The 25,968-nt window shown below is 47.0% G+C and overlaps 1 protein-coding gene across 9 annotated transcripts in view; it reads right to left on the bottom strand.

Annotated features, from left to right (window-relative positions):
- Window positions 1–25,968, bottom strand: part of EHMT1 (euchromatic histone lysine methyltransferase 1) — a 96,795-nt gene that overhangs the window by 11,461 nt on the left and 59,366 nt on the right. For 7 of the 9 annotated variants that reach the window (XM_087704783.1, XM_087704790.1, XM_087704784.1 and 4 more), the window contains 15 exons: window positions 25,229–25,374; window positions 22,956–23,099; window positions 20,440–20,666; window positions 19,421–19,594; window positions 18,038–18,120; window positions 17,491–17,597; window positions 13,981–14,103; window positions 12,711–12,812; window positions 9,656–9,760; window positions 6,377–6,531; window positions 5,989–6,156; window positions 4,727–4,871; window positions 3,500–3,577; window positions 1,250–1,365; window positions 375–461 (listed from right to left, as the gene is read on the bottom strand). In XM_087704783.1, the coding sequence (XP_087560909.1) occupies window positions 375–461; window positions 1,250–1,365; window positions 3,500–3,577; window positions 4,727–4,871; window positions 5,989–6,156; window positions 6,377–6,531; window positions 9,656–9,760; window positions 12,711–12,812; window positions 13,981–14,103; window positions 17,491–17,597; window positions 18,038–18,120; window positions 19,421–19,594; window positions 20,440–20,666; window positions 22,956–23,099; window positions 25,229–25,374 (1,960 nt within the window). The remainder of the gene's footprint in view (window positions 1–374; window positions 462–1,249; window positions 1,366–3,499; window positions 3,578–4,726; window positions 4,872–5,988; window positions 6,157–6,376; window positions 6,532–9,655; window positions 9,761–12,710; window positions 12,813–13,980; window positions 14,104–17,490; window positions 17,598–18,037; window positions 18,121–19,420; window positions 19,595–20,439; window positions 20,667–22,955; window positions 23,100–25,228; window positions 25,375–25,968) is intronic. The other 2 variants (XM_087704789.1, XM_087704791.1) reach the window with 1 other exon arrangement.

Below are 25,968 nucleotides of genomic sequence, written 5' to 3'. Positions count from 1 at the left end.
TCAGAGACTCTGTGCCGAGTTTTTCCTTGCGCAGCATCTCATTTGGGAAATATTTACATGGCAGCTTTCCAAGCTAGATAAGGCCTGTGGTCATATATATTCCTTTTAAAGACTGTTTGACAGGCCTTTGCCTGAATGTGAATGAGAGGAATTCACATTCATTTAATAAAAGGGGTTTTGTCGGGACCAGGACTCTGCTTCGTGCTTTTTGGGGAAGCCGAGGTCAGAACAGAGGAATCGGGAAGATCCCGTATGTCACACATGGCCTAAGACAGCTGGTTCTGCTAGAAGAGTCTGGACAGAAGGAGAAATCCACCCTCCAACCTCCCGTCCTTCCTCTCTCATCCCTGAATTTAAAAAAAAAAGGCACTCACTCGCAGACAAAGGTCCCCAGTGGAATGTCTTGCATTGTCCGAACGCCCCAACCCATCTTCCTCGTCCGGAAAAGCTGCAACCTTGTCCTGGAAGAAGAGAAGAGAAGCTCTCCAAGACCATCCAGTCCTGGGTGTTGACCTTTGGGTCTCAGAATTGGCCGGTTTTGTATTTCTACAGATGAGGTTTCCAACCGAAAGATGAAACGGGATGAATTTATAGAAGAGCCGGATCTGTGGCTTTCTCAGACATGTTTTACCAGTTTCAAAGAACAAAGGAGGACATGGATGGAAGGGACCTTGGAGGTCTTCTAGTCCAACCTCCTGCCCAAGCAGGAGACCCTATCCCATCCCAGACAAGTCGCTAGCTGAGTCTCAGAGAACAGCCTTCTCTGCTGCGGCCCCAATCCTCTGGAACGTCTTTATTATCAGATATTAATATTTATATATTAGAAAGACAGGGTTGGAAGGGACCTTGGAGGTCTTCTAGTCCAACCCTATGCTCAAGCAGGAGATCCTACACCATTCCAGACCAATAGTTGTTCAATCTCTTTTTTAAAAACCTCCAGTGTTGGAGCATTCAACAACTTCTGGAGGAAAACCATTCCTGGTTAATTGTTCTCACCGTCAATAAATTCCTTTTTAGTTCTAAGTTGCTTCTCTCCTTGATGAGTGTCCGTCCTCTGCTTCTTGTCCTGCCTTCAGGTGCTTTGGAGAATAGTTTGAACTCCCTCCACTTTGTGGCAGCCCCTCGGATATTGGAACATTGCTATCATGTCATCCCATGTCTTTCTTTTTCACTAAACTAGGCATCGTTCTTAATTCTGTCCTCCCCCGGCTACAAATGGATGGTTCAAAGGAACATCTGAAGTTCTCACCGGAGTCCGTTTTGCACCACCCGATTCCGGCAGTTTCTCCAACAGGAACAGGCATGGTTACACTCGAAAATTAGCGGAGGTTCGGCCGTGTTGAATTCTGGCAGCAGCCGTCCATCCTGCACCCCGGGGGGAAAAGGAAGGTTTTAGGTGAACCTCTGTTGGCCTGGTGTCTCAAGGCCATATATGGTGGAAACTCAATTTAATGAGTAGACCTCAGCTGGATGACTTTGGTTTTGTCTCTGGACATCGCCGGTCCCCCAAGTCCTTGACTTATGACAGTTCATTTGTGAGAATATTTACAGACCCCTCACATCCTGGACATCAATGGTTTCAACTCCTACCCTCAAAACGACCCTCTAGGGCCCTGCACACCAAGACAACTAGACACAAGGACAGTTTTCCCCCCTGAACACCATCACTCTGCTCAACAACTAATCCCAACAACACTGCCAAACTATTTACTAAGGTTGCATTACTATTACTATTAGTCTTCTCATTGGTCCTATCTCCCATCTCCTCCGACTTATGACTGTAACTTTGTTGCTTGTATCCTTACTATTTATATTGATATTGTTTCCTGATTGTTTATTTGTACCCTATGATTATCTATTAAGTGTTGAACCTTATGATTCTTGACGAATGTATCTTGTCTTTTGATGTACAATGAGAGCATCTGCACCGAAGACAAATTCCTTGTGTGTCCAATCACACTTGGCCAATAAAGAATTCTATTCTATTCTATTCTATTCTATTCTATTCTATTCTATTCTATTCTTCTCTACTCCACTCCAATCACACTTGGCCAATAAAGAATTCTATTCTATTCTATTCTATTCTATTCTATTCTATTCTATTCTATTCTATTCTATTCTGCTCTGTTCTTCTCTACTCCACTCCAATCACACTTGGCCAATAAAGAATTCTATTCTATTCTATTCTATTCTATTCTATTCTATTCTATTCTACCGGTGACTAACTTAACAATCATGGCAAGGAAGTTTGTAAAATTAGCCAAAATCCGCTTAACAAATGTCTCACTTAGAGACATAAATTTGGGGGGTTCAACTGCGGTTCCTACCTTGTCAAAGCAAGGCCCCTGCCCCTCCCCCCCAGAACAGACCAAACGATGCAGCTGCATTTTATTAATCAACATTGTTGGTGCAACAGTGTCATCACACCAATGATTCAAATTAACGCGGTTGACGTCACTGGCCGAAGGACGCAAATCTATTTGTGATTCTGCAGACGTTCAAGAAACGAGGGGCAGAGATGGATAAATTGGCTGCTTTGATCAAGGAAGAAAAAAAAAAACCTGGAAACCACTTCTGGACTTTGTGCTTGAGGTAGGGAAAAAAATTAAACCTGGGTTTTACCGATTGCATAGATATAGTATTACGGAAATGGCTAGTTTAAACTACTATGTATAAAGTTGTGGTTTGATGTTATTAGCCTACTCCTGCACCAAAGGGAGTCAAAATGCCTTTTCTTTCTTTTTTTTCTCCCCTTCTTTTCCACACTTTTTAAAACTTTCATCTTCCTTATTTCTCCTTCTTTTTGCTTTTGTATTATTTTTTTGGCATATCATAAGTAAAATTGTTCTAAAATTTTAAAAAAAGAAAAGAAACGAGGGGCAGAGACGGCTAAATTGGCTGCTTTGATTAAAGGGGGAAAAAAAACCTGGAAACCACTTCTGGACTTAGTGCTTGAGGTAGGGGCAGGGGGGAAATGAAACTTTGATTTGGGGGTTTACCCATTAGACAGATACGTTGTTACGAAAATGTCTAGTTTAAACTACTATGTATTACTTCAAAGTTGTGGTTTGATGTTTATATCATGAATAAAATTGTTATAAATGTCTTTTTTTTTTAAAGAAAGAAACGAGGGGCACACGCCCTCCCCATCTAATCCATCCGATCAAGGTGGCAGGGCCCAAAACATTTTACCACCACCCCCCTCAAAAAAATCAACGCTAACATTTTGTGTTTTTCCAGCCCAGCTGATCAGTTCCTCCCCTCTGCTGTTGGCTTTCTTGCTGCTTAATTGTCTGAATTCTTGGCTCGAGATCTTCTCCCAAGCAAGATTCAGTCGCCAGGACAACAAATTGAAATCAGTCCTAGTTGATTTCCCATACTCCACTTTCTGCCACCTGGAGAGGAGCTCCAGGGTAGCCCCGCTGGAAGGAGGGGAGAGAAATCGTGCGACCCCGTTCCTGTCGCCCCCCCCCCCCAAAAAAACCTCCCCAGAGCTTACCCGGTCATACCAGCAGCGCATACTCAGCTGTCCACACATGCACTTGCTGGAAGAACAGTCGTCTATGCACACGCAGTACTGAAAGCGAAGGAACAAGGAGCAGCGTTACTGGGGGAATGGGGGCGGGGAGGCGTCCAGCGAGGATGCCGCTATGAACTCTGCAACTGACATACAGGAGCAGCGCTAAATCATTGGGAAATTAGGATTGGGAGGGGGAGGAGAAGGAAAGAATGAGGGGGGAGAAGGAGATATAGAAGACAGAAGGAAGGAGAGAGAGGAGGAGGAAAGAATGAGGAAGGAGGAGGAGGAGGAAACGCAGAAGACGGAAGAAGAAGACAGAGAGTGAGAGGGGGAGGAAAGAATGAAGGAGGAGGAAACGCAGGAGACAGAAGAAGGAAAAAGAAGAGGAAGAAGGCGAGTGAGAGGAGGAGGAAAGAATGAAGGAGGAGGAAACGCAGAAGGCAGAAGAAGGAAAAAGAAGAAGAGAAAGAAGGAGAGAGGAGGAGGAAAGAATCAGGAAGGAGGAGGAGCAGGAAACGCAAGAGACAGAAGAAGGAAAAAAAAGAGGAAGAAGGCGAGTGAGAGGAGGAGGAAAGAATGAAGGAGGAGGAAACGCAGAAGACAGAAGAAGGAAAAAAAGAGGAAGAAGGCGAGTGAGAGGAGGAGGAAAGAATGAAGGAGGAGGAAACGCAGGAGACAGAAGAAGGAAAAAGAAGAGGAAGAAGGAGAGTGAGAGGAGGAGGAAAGAATGAAGGAGGAGGAAACGCAGAAGACAGAAGAAGGAAAAAAAGAGGAAGAAGGCGAGTGAGAGGAGGAGGAAAGAATGAAGGAGGAGGAAACGCAGAAGACAGAAGAAGGAAAAAGAAGAAGAGGAAGGAGAGAGGAGGAGGAAAGAATCCAGAAGGAGAGGGAGGAAACGCAGAAGATAGAAGGAAGAAGAAGAGGAAGAAGGAGAGTGAGAGGAGGAGGGAAGAATCCGGAAGGAGAGGGAGGAAACGCAGAAGACAGAAGAAGGAAGAAGAAGAGGAAGAAGGAGAGTGAGAGGAGGAGGAAAGAATCAGGAAGGAGGAAATGTAGAAGACAGAAAGAGAAGGAGAAGGAGGAGGAGGAGAAGAAGGAGGAGAAGTAGTAGTCATTAATAAGAACAACCCAGAAGAGAGGGAAGGAGAGAGGAAGAAAGGAAGGGAGGGAAAGGAAGGACACCCAGTTCCTGTCCCAGTCTGGCACCTGCAGATGAGTGATGTTCCTGTCCACGTTCATAGGCGAAGTCACACAGTTTTGGGAAATGTACTTGTAGTTGACAGGGCAGGGCTCGCCGTCGACAGAATTGATGCAGGGAATCGGGATCCGCTCGTAACCCCGGGCGATGTCTCTGTCACAGCAGGGAGAAGAGAAAGAATGGCTTTAAAAGCAAGAAGCCACACAGGCACGGAGAGGTAAAAAAAACGATACCACCTGGCATCCGGAGACTCTACTCTGGACCGGCTCGCTGTATTCTAACCGGGGGTGGGTGGGGGGGTGGGGGAGCTGTTCTGACCTAGGCTTCCTGATACAGTACAAAGCACACACTTAGTCCCCCCCAACCCTCTTTTCATTTCAAAGGCTGTGAATTATGTTCATTCACAGCCCGTAATGAGTCCTAAATAGTTGGAAAGAGTCCTACAGTAGGCTGCCAAAGTCCTTCGGGATAAGGCTGATAAGCACCCGCCTTTATCTTCCTTGAAACGCTGCCAAATATTGGCAATTAGCTTGGCAAGGCCACACGGAGCACAGAGTCAAAACGGAGCTTCGGAAGGTAAATTGACCAGCCTCAACTAAGTTGCTTCCTGCAAAGGCTCATGTGCCTTTGCTACTCCTTTATGTCCTATGGGAGGGGCCAATCACCTCCGAGCCTTACTCCTGAGTTGTCCCTTCTGTCTTAACTGTTCTTGCCTTCTGGTAGCTCGGCGCATGCGCGCACTGAGAACAGGGGGAGCCCGTTCCTCTGCCTCGCTGATGGCTGACTCTGGAGGCTCCGGACGCAGCACATAACTCCCAGATGGCCCCCTCTCTGCCTCTGACCCAGAGCCCTTGTCCGAGCCTTCCCCAGATTCCAGGACTGGCCCATGTTCCTCCCCAACCTCCTCGCTGTCCGGCTCGGTTTTCAACTCCGCAGGCCACTGGGGGACCCCAACAGGAGCCTCCAGGCCATTCAGATTCTAAGATCTCCCCATTAAAGCAGCCAGGTCTTTAGGGCAGCTGCTAAACCCCAAACTGCTTTGAGTTGAGTTGAATCCGAAGGACTTAGCCACAGTTGGCCAAGTCTTCAAATTTCCCTTTCGTGGGAGATGCCCTCCTTGCCCTGATCTGAGTGGGAAACCTAGCAGCCTCCGCAGCCATCTCTCCTAAGAGGATGGAGGCTCCTTTCCAAAATTGGTGGTGGTGGAATGGGGAGAAAAGCAGGTGGTGCAACTTTCTGTTGGCCTGGAACTTAAGGCAGGTGGTCACACCTGCTTAGTATCTTCTCCACCTGGGCGGGTTTCTCTGGAGCCGATTCTTTCAGGGTCTTGTTCATCTGCAAAGTGACCCAGACTTGAGAGTTGAGGCTCGAACACTGCAGCGGAGTCTCGCCCTCCTTGTTTTTCAGGGCCACATCGGAGCCGCGGGAGAGGAACAGTCTGCGAGGAAAGGACAAGGTCACTGAGAAGGAAGGGAGGCAGCTACGCCTTTATCCGTGCATTTCTACGGGTGTCGTTCGACCCGCCCAGAGGTGGAGATGGGCAGGTTTAATTTCGCACAGAGTTAAAACAAACGTGGAGGGGAGGGGAGGGGAAGGTCCGAAAGCTCCACGTTTGTTTTTGATTTTTTGGAGGGATTTTTTTTTTTTTTTGTACTTACACAACACACTCGTAGCGGTTCTCCCGGGCCGCGATGTGCAACGGAGAATCCCCGTGAATGTTCAGCGCGTGCAAGTCGCACTTAGCAGCCAGGAGAATCTCGGCGATATCGACGCAGCCGGAGAAAGCAGCCCAGTGTAAACAGATATTCTGCTCCTGAGGAAGAGAGAGAGAGATGGGGAGGAGGTGGAAGAGGCAATCCAGACGGCCTGACATTTGGGGGAACACTCTGTATTTTTGACCTTCCCTCCCCCCCCCCAATCATCCACAGTTTGTGGGCTGCCTTCTCTTAAAGAAAGGGGGATCCCCGCAACAGCTGTCTCCAAACTCCCTGAGAGGAGGGGGAGGACCCGATCTATCTCTCTCTCCCTCTCCCCCTCTCGCTTACAAGGACAGATGATTCATTTGTTTGCAAGGCACAGCACGGCTCGGGGTGCATCCACAGGGGAAATGCCACAGACGGCGGTGGAGGGGGGGGGGAAGATTTCGGCGTTAGGGAAGCCCTTGGAGATCTCCCGATGACACATCATCCCTCTAGGGCAGCCAGCCTAGACGGATCGGGATGGCGGGGAGAACGGAGAACGGCAGAACCGCGTCTCCGGATGGCTTCCAGGCCAGAAGCTGCCTTTCAGGGCGACCGTTAAAACACTTCGTTCTGCTATCCAGCCCGACCAAGTTGCAAAGAGCCGATTGCTTGGGTGGTAGAAGGGATTTACTCTGTAAGTGTAAGGATGTACGTTTCTGGCTTGGCATGAAGTTCAGCCTCCGCCTCTCTCTAAGTCTTGAAAATTCGGGAGAGGAGGGGGAATTACTCCTGTACAAGAGAGGAAAACAGTTGCTCTTCCCCCTCGACTGAAATTGTCATTATGGAGAACATCAAGAGAACCTTCCTTTCTTATCAGCTGGATTCCGCTCAGTTGATCCAACATTGAAGTGCCAACAGCACCAGAAGGACCCAAAGGCATCAGGACAAGATTCAGCAGTCCATCTGCATTTCAAAGGCCAAGGCCGGGTCTTTTGAAGACAGCGGGAATGGGATGGAATGGAATAGGAGAGGAGAATCGAGAGGAGGGGAGGGGGAGGAGAGAATTGGAGTGGAGTGGAGTGGAGCAGAATATAGAAAATAAAATAAGACTATAGAAAAGAATATAATATAGAAAATGGAATGGAATGGGATAGGATAGCGTAGAACAGAGAATAGAACAGGGAATGGAATAGAATGGAGAATGGAATGGAATAGAATAGAATACAGAAAAGAATAGAATATAGAAAATGGGATAGGATAGGATAGAATAGAACAGAGAATAGAATTGGGAATGGAATGGAATAGAATTGGGAATGGAATGGAATGGAATAGAATGGAGAATGGAATGGAATAGAATACAGAAAAGAATATATACAAAATGGAATGGGATAGGATAGAACAGAGAATAGAATTGGGAATGGAATAGAATAGAATAGAAAATGGAATGGAATGGGATGGGATGGGATGGGATAGGATAGGGTTGCACAGAGAATAGAACAGGGAATGGAATGGAATAGAATAGAAAATAGAATGGAATAGAATATAGAAAAGAATAGAATATAGAAAATGGAATGGGATAGGATAGGGTAGAACAGAGAATAGAACAGGGAATGGAATAGAATGGAGAATGGAATGGAATAGAATAGAATACAGAAAAGAATAGAATATAGAAAATGGGATAGGATAGGATAGAATAGAACAGAGAATAGAATTGGGAATGGAATGGAATAGAATAGAATTGGGAATGGAATGGAATAGAATAGAAAATGGAATGGAATAGAATATAGAAAAGAATAGAATATAGAAAATGGAATGGGATAGGATAGGGTAGAACAGAGAATAGAACAGGGAATGGAATAGAATGGAGAATGGAATGGAATGGAATAGAATAGAAAATAGAATAGAATAGGATACAGAAAAGAATAGAATATAGAAAACGGAATGGAATGGGATAGGATAGGACAGAATAGAATAGAATAGAGTAGAACAGAGAATAGAATTGGGAATGGAATGGAATAGAATAGAAAATGAAATGGACTTTATTGTCAGTAAAATGTACCTTAATCAGCCTATGTTAAAATGAAATTTTGTTGCATTCACCTCTCAAAAGATAATCCTTATGCACGCATAAACACACACACACACACAGAGAAACATCACACCCTAATTCTGACGTACAGATATACACGAGGAGAAAAAAAAAGGAACCCTGCGAGGTTGACAAGATGGATGCCACAAGGAACACAGCTGTTACACCGTCTAGTAATCCTGCTATAGATGCAGCAAAGTTCACAACCTGGACAGAGGGGACCCCTGGTTTGAAAGAGAGCTCAACGAGGCCGTCTACGTTAAACTTAGCAATAGCAGTTAGACTTATATACCGCTTCATAGGGCTTTCAGCCCTCTCTAAGCGGTTTACAGAGTCAGCATATCGCCCCCAACAACAATCCGGGTTCTCATTTTACCCACCTCGGAAGGATGGAAGGCTGAGTCAACCCTGAGCCAGTGAGATTTGAACAGCCGAACTGCAGAACTGCAGTCAGCTGAAGTAGCCCTGCAGTGCTGCATTTAACCACTGCGCCACCTCGGCTCTTGAACATAAAGGCCAAAACTGCTCCCCTCCCGGTCTGAAACACCCAGACGCAAAATGAGCAATGCGATATATATAGTCACATAGTGTACAGATTCTGTACGTCGGAGAAACGAAACAGCCACTTCACAAACGCATGGCCCAACATAGCAGAACAAAGCCATTCTTTGGAAGGCAGCCGCTGGTTTGAAAGACAGGTCAAAGAGGCCGTCCACGTTAAAACTGAACCCCCCTTTCTCCACAGAGGGGGGGGGGGATACGACACCACACATCTCCTGTTTACAACACAGTCCTTTCGGCAGCTTCAAGAAGTTTCCTCATCCATTTGCACTGTTCATGTGGCCCTGAGGACACAGATCAAACCTCCAGGTGGCTTCGATGATTCTCAGAGAGAGTGTTAACGACCAGAGGAGCGCAAAGAATATCAATCCTTCCGTTCTCCACCATTCACTCAGAACTGAAGAAGCTTCTTGGATGAGAAGCGAAACGTCTTCAAGGAAAAACAAACCAAGACTAGTTGCCTTGGGGCAAACCATGACTTGGACGACTGAGAACCTCAAATAGATTCTCCAATTTTTCTCAGATTCTGATGAAAGGCAGGTTCTCTGCACCTAAGCTGGCTGTTCCCTCAAACGAGAGGTGCGTTCCGCCCCACCCCAACTTACGTTATCTCGGATGTTGATGTCGGAGCCTTTGGCTAAGAGAAGCTTCACCAGATCCACGTGCTTGTACTCTGTAGCCCATATCATTGGCGTCCAGCCTCCATCATCCTGGGTAGAAAGGAACAACACTTGAGCAGATGCCAAAGCCTCACAGGGCACTACCTACCCTGGAGGTAGAACAGCACCAGCAATAGCACTTAGACTTATATACCGCTTCACAGTGCTTTTACAGCCCTCTCTAAGCAGTTTACAAAGTCAGCCTCTTGCCCCAACAATCTGGGTCTTCATTTTACCCACCTCGGAAGGATGGAAGGCTGAGTCAACCTTGAGCTGGTCAAGATCGAACTGCTGGCAGTGGGCAGAATTACCACTATGCCACTGTGATAGATAGATGGATGGATGGATGGATGGATGGATGGATGGATGGACGGACAGACCAATAGCAATAACACTTAAGACTTATATACCGCTTCACAGTGCTTTACAGCCCTCTCTAAGCAGTTTACAGAGTCAGCCTCTTGCCCCCAACAATCTGGGTCCTCATTTTACCCATCTCGGAAGGATGGAAGGCTGAGTCAACCTTGAGCTGGTCAGGATCGAACTGCTGGCCATGGGCAGAATTAGCCTGCAATACTGCATTCTTACCACTATGCCACTGGGATGGACGGACGCATGGATGGACAGACAGACCGACAGACCAATAGCAATAGCACTTATATACCACTTCACAGTGCTTTACGGCCCTCTGTAAGCAGTTTACAGAGTCAGCCTCTTGCCCCCAACAATCCAGGTCCTCATTTTACCCACCTCAAAAGGACAGAAGACTGAATCAACCTTGAGCCTGGTGAGATTCGAACTTGGCAGAGTTAGTCTGCAATTCTGCATTCTAACCACTGCACACTATGGATGGATGGATGGATGGATGGATGGATGGATGGAAGAGCAATAGCACTTAAGACTTATATACCGCTTCACAGTGCTTTACAGCCCTCTCTAAGCAGTTTACAGAACCAGCCTCTTGCCCCCCCAACAATCTGGGTCCTCATTTTACCCACCTCGGAAGGAAGGAAGGCTGAGTCAACCTTGACCCTGGTGAGATTCAAACTGCCAAACTGCAGCTAGCAGTCACTGCGACTCTCTATATTAGAATATTTGGGGGGGGGAGGGGGAGAGAACTGCAAGACACTAGATGGATCCTGACATTGTTTTTAAAAAACAAAGGACCCATCAGCTCTTTGTTGAGAAGGACATTCAGGTGCCAATCAAAGGAGACCCAAAGTAAAAGGCATCCCTCTCTCGTTATCTTTCTGATCAATAGGGGTGGGACAGTTGGTGCTGTCTTGAGCTGGGTTGTTTTCTTGCAGAAGTTTCATTACCAAACTAGGTAACATCATCAGTGCTAGTAAGGGAGTACAGTTTGCTCTTATTTTGATAGGACCTGGCAAATGTTGGTGGGAATGGACTGTCGTTTTCTACTAGCTTGTCGTTTCTTAATCGGGGTGTTGTTTGCTTCTCCGTCACTGGCTGGATGCGTTGTGCCACCCATGGCAACCACTCTGCGTGCGGGCAACCCCCATGGCAAGCCCCCCCACTGAGGTCTGACTCCGAAGGCAGCTGATAACTGTCAGACGGCCCTGGCCCCCCTCTCTTCCTCCGACACAGAGCCCTCACCGGAGCCTTCCCCAGACTCCAGGACTGACCCATGTTCCTCCCCAACCTCCTCACTGGCGGAATCTGCTGCCAGCTCTTCCCAGATTTCTGGGAAGTTGAAGATCAAACACGGTTGGCCTATTCCTCTCCTGCAACCCCGGCAGAGGTATTTTTCATCGATTCTGGTGGAAAGGCCTAGAGAAGGCCAAACAGACAGAGGGGGGAAAAAGGGGGGGGGGAGGGAGGAGAGATGGGGGAGAGATGTCCTTTCGGTGACTCAGAGAACAACCTGAAATGGCTTGGTTGCAAGGCAACTGCGAGCATGAGAGAACGAGAAGGATGCGTGGGCTCTGTTAATTCTGGCGAGAACGGATCGCGCAACAGGGACAGATAAGGCAGAGTCTTCTTCTGGGCTGACTCCCATCCACCACTTGAAAGCTGGGCAATTGAAAAAGGATGGTGGGGGGGTTGGAGTCCCGGCCACCAGAACCCATGAGGAACATCCGTTGTGTTGTGGCCCGCTGGCAGCCAGAAGAGCTAGCAGCAGAGTCGGGAGAGTGAGGGGGAAGAACATGGGCCAGTCCTGGGGGGGGGGGGGGGGGCGCTGAGGAAAGCTCAGATGAGGGCCTTGCATCGGAGGCAGAAAGGGAGCTAGACAGCAGTGAGGCAGAGGAACAGCTGGAGCCTGTTCCCAGTGTGCGCATGCGCAGCACCACTAGAAGACAAGAAAGCCGGGTCGACTTAGGAGTGAAGCCACACCTTGGAGGTGATTGGCCCCTCCCAGAGGAAACAAAAGAGGAGCGAAAGGGGAGAGGAGTTTGCAGGAGACAATTCGTTCCTTCGGTCGTTTCAAGAGTGGAAAGTTCTGTTTGTGACTGCAAGAGACTCTGTGCCAAGCGTTGCCTTGCCCTGCGGTTGGAAACTAGTTATCTGGCAGCGTTCCAAGCGAGATAAGGTTCGTGTGGATAAACATTCCTCTGAAAGACTGTTTGGACTGTGAATGAAAGGAATTCAGTTGTGTAAATAAAAGAGGTTTTGCCGGGACCAAGAGTCCGCTTCTTGCTTTTTAACGAAACCTGGGTCAGAACAAGTTGTACGTGTATCCATAAGTCATAAGAACGGCTGCAGGATTTGGGAATGTCTAATGAAGAGAAGGACTTGGGTGACATGATAGCAGTCCTTGAATATTTATGAACCATGGTGGCACATTGGTTAGAGTGCAGATAGATATCTATATCTATAGATATCTATAAGATGATAGATAGATAGATAGATAGATAGATAGATAGATAGATAGATAGATAGATAGATAGATAGATAGATAGATAGATAGATTAGATGGATAGAGGGATAGAGGGATAGAGGGAGAGAGGGAAATGCCAGTCCCATCAGAAGCAACGTCACTCACTTGGCAGTTGACGTCCGTTTGTTCATTAGACAGGAGGTACTGCACCACGTCGTAATGACCCTTCTTCGCTGCCAGGTGCAAACAGGTGGATCCTTCAGCATCCTAAACCAAACACAGGTAATCAGGTGGAGGGGGTCAGCGGAGCCGGAAGGGGGAGGGTTCAAAGGTGAGGAAAACCTGACACCATGGATGTGGTGATAAATTAGACATGTCAGCGTTCCGGAAGGCTCTCTATTCTATTTTATTTTGTTCTGTTCTTTCTGTTCCGTTCTGCTCCATTCCATTCCATTCCATCCCGTCCCGTCCCGTCCTATTCTATTCTATTCTATATCTATATTCTCTTCTATATTACTTCTCTCCTATTCTCTATTCTATTCTATACTATTCTATATTCTATTTTCTCTTCTCTATTCTAATCTATATTCTATTATCTTCTATTCTCTATTCTATTCTATACCGATATTCTCTTCTCTATTCTATTCTATACTATTCTATTCTCTATTGTCTTCTATTTTCTCTTCTCTTCTCTATTCTATTCTCTATTCTCTTTCTCTTCTCTTCTCTACTCTATACTATTCTATTCTGTATTCTATTTTCTCTTCTCTATTATCTATTCTATTCTATACCTATATTCTCTTTCTCTTCTCTATTCTATTCTATACTATTCTATACTCTATTCTATTTTCTCTTCTCTTCTCTATTTTATTCTCTATTCTATTCTCTATTCTATTTTATTCTCTATTCTATTCTATACCTATATTCTCTTCTATATTCTATTCTATACTATTCTATATTCTATTCTATTTTCTCCTCTTCTATTCTCTTATCTATTCTATTCTATACCTATATTTTCTTTTATATTCTCTTCTCTATTCTATACTATTCTATTTTCTCTTCTCTTCTCTATTCTATACTATTCTATTCTATTTTCTCTTCTATTCTCTTCTCTATTCTATTCAATATTCTGTTCTATATTCTGTTTCATTTTCTCTTCTCTTTTTTTCTCTTCTATATTCTATTCTATTCTATTCTACTCTACCTGACCCTACATTTGGTAGATAGGAATCTAGGGCTGAACACCTACATCAACAGCAGTGCAACCGTGAGATCTTCAACCCAACTGATGATTGAGTTTTTACTGGATGTGAATGTGGAAAGCGTTTGGCCGGGTGGGTTACGAGAATGCACCCTTTACGGATTGCAAACCAGGAATTGGACCCTGGTGTGGCTCCTTTGGAAGCCAAATTTAAGAAAACAAACCAAGCCTTACCTTGGGGTCTACCAATGCTCCAGCCTTAATGAGGTATTTTACAGTTTCCAGATGGTTATTCTCTGCTGCTTCCATAAGCGGAGTCCTCTGGTCCTGAGAACAGGTGTCTATGTTAGCGCCAGCCTGTACAGAGGTACCGTACGGACACAGAACACAAAGAAAGAACAGCAGTTAGCATTGTTTTGATACTGCCAACAGGCCAGTTGCTTAAACCCTACATTCTTGGTTCAGGTTCATGCCTCACGCTAGGATATAATGAGATTTGCTACGTTGTGGCTTAGGGATGCTGTGCAGATGCTACCATCTGCTCTACAAAACGTGACTTATGAGTTCCAGGGCTGCACAGAATCCATAAAGACATTGCAGTTGTGGAATTGCTATCTCTTTTATCTCTTCTTTCGCGGGGTTTTTTTTGTTTTTTTTTTGAGAAGCCCAAGAGATGAAAAGCATTCTCTGACCTCTCCTCTTTCCTCCCAACGGGCCTATGAAGTAGGCCAGTCCAAGCCAATCTTCAGGGAGCTTGGCAGCTAGCTGGGGATTCCAAAGGCAGCTCTCCGTGGTGCTGAACTGGTACCCCAACCAACAAATCACATCACATTGGCTGGAACGAGCCAACTCTTAACCGAGGGGTTCTTGGTCTTCTTTGAGCTTGCTTGTTTTCTCGCAGATGTTTCGTGACCTGAAGTAGGTAGCATCATCGGTGCTAGTCCTGATGAGGTTACCTAGCTTGGGTCGTGAAACATCTGTGAAAAAACAAGCAAGCTCAGAGAGCACCAAGGACCCCCTCATGTCAACCCCGAGCTACAAATATTCTCCTTTATGATGTCAGGCCTACAGCCATCTTTCCTTTTGGTCTTTGGGCCTGCCACATTTCTACTATTCATTTTCTACTGTGGGGAAATGGAAGGGGGGGGAATCATACGGAGTTGGGTGATAGGTAGCCATAACAACGTTGTTTTTTTAGAAACCCAAGGTCATCCTTTGACTCTACACCTGGCCGGAACTGGATGGGTAGACTCTGTCTTCATGGCAGTGGGAGATTGGACCATGTTGATGGACTTGTGGGTATTGGGCCAGGATCTTGAACTTTCAACTGGGTGGGAAAACCTGGAAGCTTTCAGATTCGGGTTTTCCCAGATATGCCAACATGGCTCTCTTCATAAATGGGAACTTTGAGGAACTCCTAGCTTTGGAGTGCTATTTGTTTGAGGATGCTATTTGGAACCTTGACTTATGAGTAAATAGCAATAGCAATAGCAGTAGACTTATATACCGCTTCATAGGCCTTTCAGGCCTCTCTAAGCGGTTTACAGAAAGTCAGAATATTGCCCCCAACAATCTGGGTCCTCATTTTACCCACCTCGGAAGGATGGAAGGCTGAGTCAACCCTGAGCCGGTGAGATTTGAACCGCTGACCTGCTGATCTAGCAGTAGCCTGCAGTGCTGCATTTAACCACTGCGCCACCTTGGCTCTTAACTCTTAACTCTTTCAATGACGGCCAAATTACATTTTTTTTTCCATACAGAAAACCCAAAGCAATCTACTTGATTGCACCCCAGCCCCAGCCTATATCTTCCTCAACTCCTGAGCCAATAGCCAGGGCAAGGATTATGGATCTAGAACAATCTTGGAAATCAAACTTGGAATCAATCAAGACGGGAGGTTGAACAACTAACAACTAGGATCCGGAACAATCTTGGAACTGAACACATTCAAAACCATAGAAATGGTGGTAGACTTTAGGAGAAACCCTCCCATACTACCACCTCTTACAATACTAGACAACACAGGATCAACAGGAGAGACCTTCAAATTTCTAGGTTCTATCATATCTCAAGACCTAAAAGGGACACCTAACAACAAAAATGTCATCGAAAAAGCACAACAGAGAATGTTCTTTCTGCACCAACTCAGGAAGCGCAAGTTGCCTAAGGAGCTGCTGATTCTGTTCTGCAGAGGAACAATTGAGTCTGTCCTCTGCACCTCCATAACTGTCTGGTTTGGCTCTGCAACCCAACAAGGCAGACACGGACTTCAGAGGATAATCAGAACTGCAGAAAAAACAATGGCTACCAACCTGCCTTCCATGGAGGACCTGTAACACTGCACGAGTCAAAAAGAGGGCCGTGAAATTATCTACAGACTCCTCGCATCCTGGACATCAATGGTTTCAACTCCTACCCTCAAAACGGCACTACAGAGCACTGCACACCAGAAGAACTAGACACAAGGACAGTTTTTCCCCTGAACGCTTCCTTCTGCTAACCGAATAATTCCCTCCCCACTGTCAAATCATTCACTACGGCTGCATTACTATTACTATTAGTCTTCTCATCGTTCCTATCCCCCATCTCCTCCCACTTATGACTGCAGGACTGTAACTTTGTTGCTTGTATGCTTACAAATTATATTGATTGTTTCCTAGCATGATTTGAGTGCTTAATTGTACCCTATGACTATCATTAAGTGTTGTACCTTATGATTGGTGATGAATGTATCTTTTCTTTTATGTACACTGAGAGCACCAGAGACAAATTCCTTGTGTGTCCAATCATACTTGGCTAATAAAGAATTCTATTCTATTCTATTCTATTCTATTCTATTCTATTCTGTTCTGTTCTGTTCTGTTCTACTCTACTCTACTCCACTCCAATCACACTTGGCCAATAAAGAGCCAAGGTGGCGCAGTGGTTAAATGCAGCACTGCAGGCTACTGCTAGATCAGCAGGTCAGCGGTTCAAATCTCACCGGCTCAGGGTTGACTCAGCCTTCCATACTTCCGAGGTGGGTAAAATGAGGACCCAGATTGTTGTTGGGGGCAATATGCTGACTCTCTGTAAACCGCTTAGAGAGGCCTGAAAGGCCTATGAAGCGGTATATAAGTCTACTGCTATTGCTGCTATTGCTATTAAAGAATTCTATTCTATTCTATTCTATTCTGTACTGTTCTGTTGTACTCTACTCCATTCCATTCCAATCACACTTGGCCAATAAAGAATTCTATTCTATTCTATTCCTATTCTAATCTATTCTATTCTATTCTACTCTACTCCACTCCAATCACACTTGGCCAATGAACTATTCTATTCTATTCTATTTTATTCTGTACTGTTCTGTTGTACTCTACTCCACTCCACTCCAATCACACTTGGCCAATAAAGAATTCTATTCTATTCTATTCTATTCTGTACTGTTCTGTTGTACTCTACTCCACTCCACTCCAATCACACTTGGCCAATAAAGAATTCTATTCTATTCTATTCTAATCTATTCTATTCTATTCTGCTTTCTACTCTACTCTACTCTACTCTACTCTCCATTACTCTCCACTCCACTCCTTATTCTATTCTGTTCGGTTCTATCAGTAATGCTGATTGCTTTTAGAGCAAACTCAGCATCTGTTTAATGAAAGAAACGGACGCTCAATATCCTCGATTGATTTGGCTCTCCAGAAAGAGAGGGGAGTTAGGAAATAAACTTTTAAACAGATAAAATAAATAAGGCTGAACCTGAAGTAGCATGTGACAAATCTCCACGTGTCCCGATTCAGCGGCTGCATGAAGAGGCGTCCTTTTACTCTGGTGCTCCATCTTGAAGTTGGGATCGATCCCGTCCACTGAGGGGGGAAAAAAGCAGGGGTGGGGGGTGAGGAGAGACAAAACCAGCTTTCCTGGTCCTTGACTTATGGCCATTTGAAGACACCTCGGTTGTGGCCCGCCAGCAGCCAGTGGAGCGGGGACCCATCTCTCCTATAGGAAGAGCTCTTGAATTTCAGCACTTGTTATTTAGCACAATTTAAAAAGGGACGTGGTGGCTCAGTGGCTAAGACGCTGAGCCTGTCGATCAGAAAGGCCGGCAGTTCGAATCCCTAGCACCACGTAACGGGAGGGAGCTCCCGTTACTTGTCCCAGCTTCTGCCAACCTTGGGCGTTGAGTCATGCCGGCCACATGACCACGGAGAACGTCTTCGGATCCCATCCCTCAAATAGAAAATCTCTGCTAGTTGCAATGTGCGTTGTTAAATGTGGGGTGGGAATGAAGAGGAATTTTACTCACCCAACATAAGGAGGACCTTCTGTAGCTCCCCTTGCCTGGCTGAGAAGTACAGCTGCTTGGAGTGAAATCGTAACTTCTTGGGCCTGCAAAAGCAGAGGAAGAGTTTATTTCAAGTGGAAACACTTGATTCGGTGATTCCACACACCCCCACACACCCCCAAAGAATTTCACTTTGATTCCCACCAAGAAAGCATCGATATTTGGTTAGCTTGGCTCTGGAGGTGTTCAAACTTAGTCAGGGCAGCCTGGAGAATGAGCCAATGCAGGAAATCTTGACCTTCCGTGATTAGACAGACAGATTAACAAAGTTGGAAGGGACCTTGTAGGTCATCTAGTCCAACCCCCCCACCCAAGCAGGAGACCTGATACCATTTCCGACAAATGGCAGTCCAATCTCTTCCTGAAAGCTTCTAGGGATGAAGCTCCCACAACTTCCGAAGACAACTCCTGTTCCATGGGTTGATTGTCCTACTGTCAGAAAGTTCCTCCTTATTTCTAGATTGAATCTCTGCTTGATCAGTTTCCATCTATTGTTTCTTGTCTGGCCTTCGGGTGCTTTGGAAAATAGCTTCACCCCCCTCCTCTCTGGGGCAGCCCCTCAAGTATTGGAAGACTGCTCTCCTGTCCCTGGTCCTTCTCTTCCCTAGACCAGCCATGCCCAGTTCCTGCAACTGTTCATTGTGTGTTTTAGCCTCCAGTCCCCTAATCATCTTGGTTGCTCTTCTCTGTACTCTTTCCAGAATCTCAATATCCTTTACAGATTAACAGAGTTGATCTTGTAGGACATCTAGTCCAACCCCCCACACAAGCAGGAGACCCTACACCATTCAGTCCAGTCTCTTCTTGAAAGCCTCCAGTGATGAAGCTCCCACAACTTCCGAAGGCAACTTCTGTTCCATGGGTTGATTGTCCTCACTGTCAGAAAGTTCCTCCTTAGTTCTAGGCTGAATCTCTCCTTGCTCAGTTTCAATCCATTGCTCCTTGTCTGGCCCTTCGGGTGCTTTGGATAATAGCCTGCCCCCCCCCTCCTCTCTGTGGCAGTCCCTCAAATATTGGAAGGCTGCTATCCTGTCTCCCCGCTTCCTCCCTCTGCACAACTGCACTCCAAAAACCAGGACGGAGAAAAGTGGGGGGAGGCAGAAAGATGCCGGGGAGCAGCTGGATGGGAGTGGGGGTGAGCATCAAGACCAAGGCACAGAGGAACTGGAGGAAGGCGGTTATGCCTGCCAACCTCACCATCACAACCGCAAAACACTCCCCAACTTTTACTGCTGGGGCTGCCGTCCCTCATCAGCCAAAAGCCCCTTTTAGAGCAAGCAGAAGCACAGTTCACAGTCCTGACAATGGACCAGAAGCCCCAACCAAACTTAAGTTTGTTCTTACTTTTCTGAATCCAGGGCAATCAAGGCGCTCTCCAAGGTTTCTTTGACAGGCCCTTGGGATAAACCGGCCGGAGGTGGCTTAGGAAACAGCGATATCCCGGCCAAATCAAACACCTCGGTGGACACATTCTCGGTTCTCCCTTCTTCGGGTTGCTGCGGGGCAGGCCCACTGAAACTGAACCCAAGAGAACAAAAACACCCGGGGTCAAGAAACGCACGTCTTTTTTCCTAGTGGGAAATCATCACGCGACCGCAACTCTACTTTCCAGTTGGAAAGATACAGGACTACCCAGTTTCAATGTTTACTTTGCCTCCTCCTCACACCTCCACCCTTCGGGACGCTCGAATGCCTGCTTGCTGTCTTCTACACCTTATACTGGAGCGTATGGAAAACATCCTAGGTATAAATTAAGAAAGGGAGGGAAGGAAGGAAGATGGGAGGGAAGGATGGGAGGAAGGAAAGATGAGGGAAGGGAGGGAAAGAGGAACGAAAGGAAGGAAGGAAAGGAGGGAGGGACGGAGGGAGGAAGATGGGAGGGAAGGAAGGCTGGAAGGAAGGAAAGATGAGGGAAGGAAGGAAGAGAGGAGGAAGGGAGGAAGAGGAGAGGGAAGGGAGGAAAGATGAGGGAAGGAAGGATGGAAGGAAGGAAAGATGAGGGAAGGGAGGGAGGGAGGGACAAAAGAAGAAAAGATGGGGGAAGGAAGGGAGGAGGAAGGGAGGAAGAGAGGGAAGGAGGGATGGAAGGAAGAAGGGAGGAAGGGAGAGAGGAACAAAAGGAAGGAAGGAAAGATGAGGGAAGGAAGGGAGGGAGGAAGGGAGGAAGAGGAGGGAAGAAAGGATGGAAGGAAAGATGAGGGAAAGAAGAAGCAAAGGGAGGGAGGGATGAAAGAAGAAAAGATGAGGGAAGGAAGGAAGAGAGGAGAAGGGAGGAAGAGGAGAGGGAAGGAAGGAAAGATGAGGGAAGAAAGGAAAGAAAAAAGGAGGGGAAGGTCAAACAAGTGGGGAAAGCCGAGACTTACCTTCCAGTGGTGGTGTCAGCCTTCCCTTCCGAAGCGCCCGCTTTCTCCTTCTCCGAGGGCAGAAGCAGCGTGGAAGTGGTGTCCGCCTTGGCCACCGTCACCTCTTTCGCCTTGGGGGCCTCCTCCCCACAGTGGGGACAGTAGCTCATGCCTTTGACGTGGGAAGTGCACTCCTGGTGGAACCGGTGGGAGACGCCGCTTTCCGGCTGGCATTCCATGAAAGTGCCCTGGAAGGAATGGCAAAGGGCAAAAATAAGAACGCCTTGACTTACGCCCGACGTTCTGTGGCTAAGTGAGAGACATTTGCTAGGCGAGCTTTGCCCCGCTTTTACGGCTTTCCTCAACCACGGTGGCAAAGTGGAAATGGGCGCAGTTGGTTCAGTTAATCCCGCAGAGCCGTTCAGCGGATCCGACTCCTCCATTGGACTTGATCGGTAAACGTGACACATATACACAGCCGCGGGAGGGGGCGGTACGACACACTGCAAGTGTCCTGAATGTGAGTCAAGTCGCCAAGTGGCTGAATTCTGATCACATGACTGTGGGTGGCGGGAGGGAGGGAGGGGGGATAGAACACTGCCACATTAAGTCGCTTTTTGTCAGGGGCATCGTAAACTTCGGAATAGTCGTTAAACGAATCGTGGTTAAGCCCAGGACTGCCTGGCTAGACAGCATCACTCGGGGGAAGTGGAAAAATGGGTATTTGGGGGGCGGGGGGAGAGAGTGGGGACTGGCACGACTCGGTGGGGCGGGGGGGGACGACAGTTGACTTTTAGCCTGACTCGCTGATGGCCCAAAAGATAAAAACAATGGGGGAGTGGTGATGGTTAGGGAAGAACTTCTGAAGTCTCTACCCTGTTTCCCCGAAAATAAGACCTCCCTGGATAATAAGCTCAATCGGGCTTTTGAGCACATGCACTAAAATAAGCCCTCCCTGAAAAGATTGCAACACAACAGCCGCCACGAGGTGACCACTCTCGCCGCTTCCTGCACCTCAAAAATAATAAGACCTCCCCGAAAATAAGGCCAAGCGCTTATTTCCGGGGGGGGGGGGGTTTCCAAAAGAAAATATGACCCTGTCTTATTTTCAGGAAAACGCGGTCGTTTAATTGCCCACACCGCCAAGGATCTGCAATGCGGGGAGGCTTAGCTAACAGATGGCGATCCAGAACTTTGGTTAATCACCATGAGCAAAGAGGGGGAGCCCAGAAGTTCTCCAAGGACACCAGATCTCTTGCCTCTCAAATTGTGAGAGATAAGCTGCACCCAGAGGTGCTTTTTTTTTCCCCCAGGAAACATCTGGACTTTTTGGGGTTTATTTTTAGTGTAGGGTCTAAAGAGAAGGAGAAGAAAGAGGAAGAAGAGAAGGACGAGTGTAGGGTCTCAAGAGGAGAAGAAAGAGGAAGAAGAGGAGAAGGATGAGTGTAGGGTCTAAAAAGGAGGAGAAAGAAGAAGAGGAGAAGGACGAGTGTAGGGTCTAAAGAGAAGAAAGAGGAAGAAGAGGAGAAGGACGAGTGTAGGGTCTAAAGAGAAGAAAGAGGAAGAAGAGGAGAAGGACGAGTGTAGGGTCTAAAAAGGAGAAGAAAGAGGAAGAAGAGAAGGACGAGTGTAGGGTCTCAAGAGAAGGAGAAGAAAGAGGAAGAAGAGGAGAAGGACGAGCTTAGGGTCTAAAGAGGAGGAGAAGAAAGAGGAAGAAGAGAAGGACGAGTGTAGGACCTAAAGAGAAGAAGAAAGAGGTAGAAGAGTCTAAAGAGAAGGAAGAGAAAGAGGAGTAAGAGAAGAAGGATGAGTGTAGGGTCCCTGGTGCTTTCTCATCTTGGTCTCTTGCAGATGTTTCATTACCCAAACTGGGTAACATTATCAGTCCTAGTTTGCAAGAAAACAACCAAGCTCGGAGAGCACCCGGAATGCCTAATTTCTTGGGTTTTGTTTTCTTGGAAAACGTTTCGCTTTTTGTCCAAGAAGTTTCTCGGACAAGAAGTGGAACATTTCACAAACAAGAAAAGTCCAGTTGCCTTTGGAAAAGCACCTTAGGGACAACCACGACCAGTTATCAGCTGCCTTCAGGGTCAGACATCAGTGAGGCAGATGAACAGGGGGAGCCTGTTCCCAGTGTGCGCATGTGCAGAGTTGCCAGACAAAGGGAACAGCTAAAGAACAGGGGTCGACTTGGGAGTAAGGCCACAGATGGACGATGAATGGCCCCTCCCAGAGGAAATAAAAGAGGAGTGAAAAGGGAGTGGAGTTTGCAGGAGACAATCAGTTCAATTCATTGGTTCCTGACTCTCCGAAACTCCTTGCCAAGTTCTGCAGATATCAGCCTGGCAGCTCTCCAAGCCAGATAAGGTCTGTGACTGTAAATCCTCCCTCGAAAGACTTTGCTGGATGTGAATGAGCAGAATTCACAGTCAATTAATAAAAGGATTCTTTGTCGGGAGAAGGAGTTTGGTTCCTGCTCTTGGGAAGCCTCTGTAGGAACAGTCCCTGGCCGTCCATCCTTCCTTACAGATGCTTACCGCCACACAAAAGAAGCCGCAGCCTGGACAGCACTGATGCTTCACCATCCTCCCTCGGTGGTCCTCGCACAGCACCAAGAGCTGGACTTTGTTCGACGCGCGCATCAGCTCGTATTTCAACACGCGGTTGGTGCACCGGCTCAGCTGAGGGTGGGGTGGGGAGAGGAGGGAGGGAAGAGAGATGTCTAACTTGTACAGGCGCACGGACGGACGTGAAAGAGAGAACCGCGTGAATTCCTTCTCCCACGTTCTCGAACGTCGGGGGCTGGCAGGCAGCAAATCCCCCGAGACAATTTGATACCCAGAGAGCGATGCGTTTGGGAGGTGGGGGGTGGGGGAGTCACCTTCCACAGATGCCGTATCTCTGCCTCTCGCTTGGCTCTCGGATAGAGGAGTGAGCCTCACAAAGAGTAACTCAGCCTCATTTAAGTGCAAAAAGTCACACAGACAAACACAAAATGGATCGGAAAAGAGTGGATTTTGCTTTTATATCAAAATTTGAATTTTCTTTGTTTGAGAAAGACTTTCCTTCTCTCCTTCCTTCCCGTGACTGTTTCCTCCATTTCCTTCCTTCCTTCTTCATTTCCTTCCTTCTCTCCTGCCTTCCTTCTTTCCTCTTTCTGTTCCCTCCATTTCTTTCATTTCCTTCCTTCTCTCCTGCCTTCCTTCTTTCCTTTCTGTTCCCTCCATTTCCTTCCTTCTTTCTCTCCTGCCTTCCTTCTTTCCTCTTTCTGTTCCCTCCATTTCTTTCATTTCCTTCCTTCTCTCCTGCCTTCCTTCTTTCCTTTCTGTTCCCTCCATTTCCTTCCTTCTTTCTCTCCTGCCTTCCTTCTTTCCTCTTTCTGTTCCCTCCATTTCTTTCATTTCCTTCCTTCTCTCCTGCCTTCCTTCTTTCCTTTCTGTTCCCTCCATTTCCTTCCTTCTTTCTCTCCTGCCTTCCTTCTTTCATCTTTCTGTTCCCTCCATTTCCTTCCTTCCTTCTTCATTTCCTTCCTTCTCTCCTGCCTTCCTTCTTTCCTTTCTGTTCCCTCCATTTCCTTCCTTCTTTCTCTCCTGCCTTCCTTCTTTCATCTTTCTGTTCCCTCCATTTCCTTCCTTCCTTCTTCATTTCTTTCCTTCTCTCCTGCCTTCCTTCTTTCCTTTCTGTTCCCTCCATTTCCTTCCTTCCTTCTCTCCTGCCTTCCTTCTTTCCTTTCTGTTCCCTCCATTTCCTTCCTTCTTTCTCTCCTGCCTTTCTTTTTTCCTTTCTTCCCTCCATTTCCTTCCTTCCTTCTCTCCTGCCTTCCTTCTTTCCTTTATGTTCCCTCCATTTCCTTCCTTCCTTCTCTCCTGCCTTCCTTCTTTCCTTTCTGTTCCCTCCATTTCCTTCCTTCTTTCTCTCCTGCCTTTCTTTTTTCCTTTCTTCCCTCCATTTCCTTCCTTCCTTCTCTCCTGCCTTTCTTTTTTCCTTTCTGTTCCCTCCATTTCCTCCCTTCCTTCTTCATTTCCTTCCTTCTCTCCTGCCTTTCTTCCTTCCTGTTTCTGTTCCCTCCATTTCCTTCCTTCCTTCTTCATTTCCTTCCTTTTCTCCTGCCTTCCTTCCTGTATGTAAACTCAGTCCATCTACCAGGGGATTCCAAAGTAGTGTTCCTCGGCGATTGTGTGAAGCCCTCCACCCACTCTGAAACCCACTCATCTCATCCACTCTGAAACCCATTCCTCAAGAAGACAAACACGAACTTTAAGGCATGCAATGGACCTCACTTAACCTACAATCAGAAGGGAAGGGCTTTGGGAAGCTCCGGACTGGCTCGGTTATCTTAACAGTTAAACCCACTCCTAGTCCCAGCACAGGAGCTTAATTAAGGGTTGAAAGCAGAGGCCTAATGCAAGGCTGAAGGCGTTCGCAGGAGTCCCAAAGGTGCTTTTTCAAGAGGCAACTGGACTTTCTGGCAACCGTAACCTGGATGACTTGAGAATCTCCACAGACGTGTCTGTAGGAGCTAACCAGCCTGAGGGAGGAGTCAAGCGTGTCGTTAGTCTCGAGTCCGTTTGCTCCCACGTGAGAACCAAGCCCAGCCCACCTTGAGTTCTGTTGACTCTTCTCTACCTCCAATTCACTTTGTCCATCGCTAGTTCAGATTTCTTACAGAGAGGGTTAGCATGCAGTACACCTGTCTTCATTCGAACCGCTGCCGATTTCCTGCCCTTAACAGCCTCACCTGTGCAGGTGAACCAGACAGCCAACAGTCACCCGCAAGTAGCAGAGAGGAGGAGACATAAAGCGACCTTACCTCCTTATCCACACTCTCCGTGGCCATGCATTGGTTGTTGGCTAGCGTGGTGATCTCTCGGCTTTTCGGGGTTTCCATCCGGCAGCTGCAGAGAGGCACTTCTTGAAGACTGTCTGTTTCCATTGCTCCAGAACCATTAGAAAGACCTGCGGGAGAAAGAAAGGAGGGTGGGGGGAAGGGAAACCTGTTTCCATTGCTCCGGGAGCATTAGAAAGACCCTCAGGAGAAAAAACAAATACACAAGAGATTCCTACAGAAGGTTAAGACACAGCAGGCGACCCCAAGGGACGTCCACAAAGAAAGAGAAGGGGAGGGGGGTCAACTTAATTCTCCAAAGCACCCGAAGGCAAGAGGAGAAGCAACAGATGGAAACAAATCAAGGAGAGAAGCGACCCAGATATAGTTCAGTTCGAACTATCAATCAGTGGAACGGCTTCAGATGTTGTGTCTGCTCCCATCACTGGAGGTTTTCAAGAAGGGATTGGACAAACCACCTGTCTGGAATGGTATAGGGCTTCCTGCTGGAGCAAGGGGGTTGGACTAGAAGACCTCCAAGGCCCAAGGTTAACAACTCTTGTTATTCTCTTGAATATCATGTCTCAGGTTAAGGACGAAGACTGAAGGGGAGGGGGAAGGGGTGGCTTTATTTGAAGAATGATCGGTTTGTGGGACATCCGTGCTCCATCCATAGTCAAGCGTGCATGTCAGAAGAACAGTTACAGAGAGGAAAAAAGAGGAAG

Source organism: Thamnophis sirtalis, unplaced genomic scaffold (genome assembly GCF_051295495.1).
Source record: "Thamnophis sirtalis isolate CommonGarterSnake01/CBP01778 unplaced genomic scaffold, rThaSir2_p1.2 scaffold_2, whole genome shotgun sequence".
NCBI lineage: Eukaryota > Metazoa > Chordata > Lepidosauria > Squamata > Natricidae > Thamnophis > Thamnophis sirtalis.
This window is presented reverse-complemented; position numbering and strand designations above follow the sequence as displayed.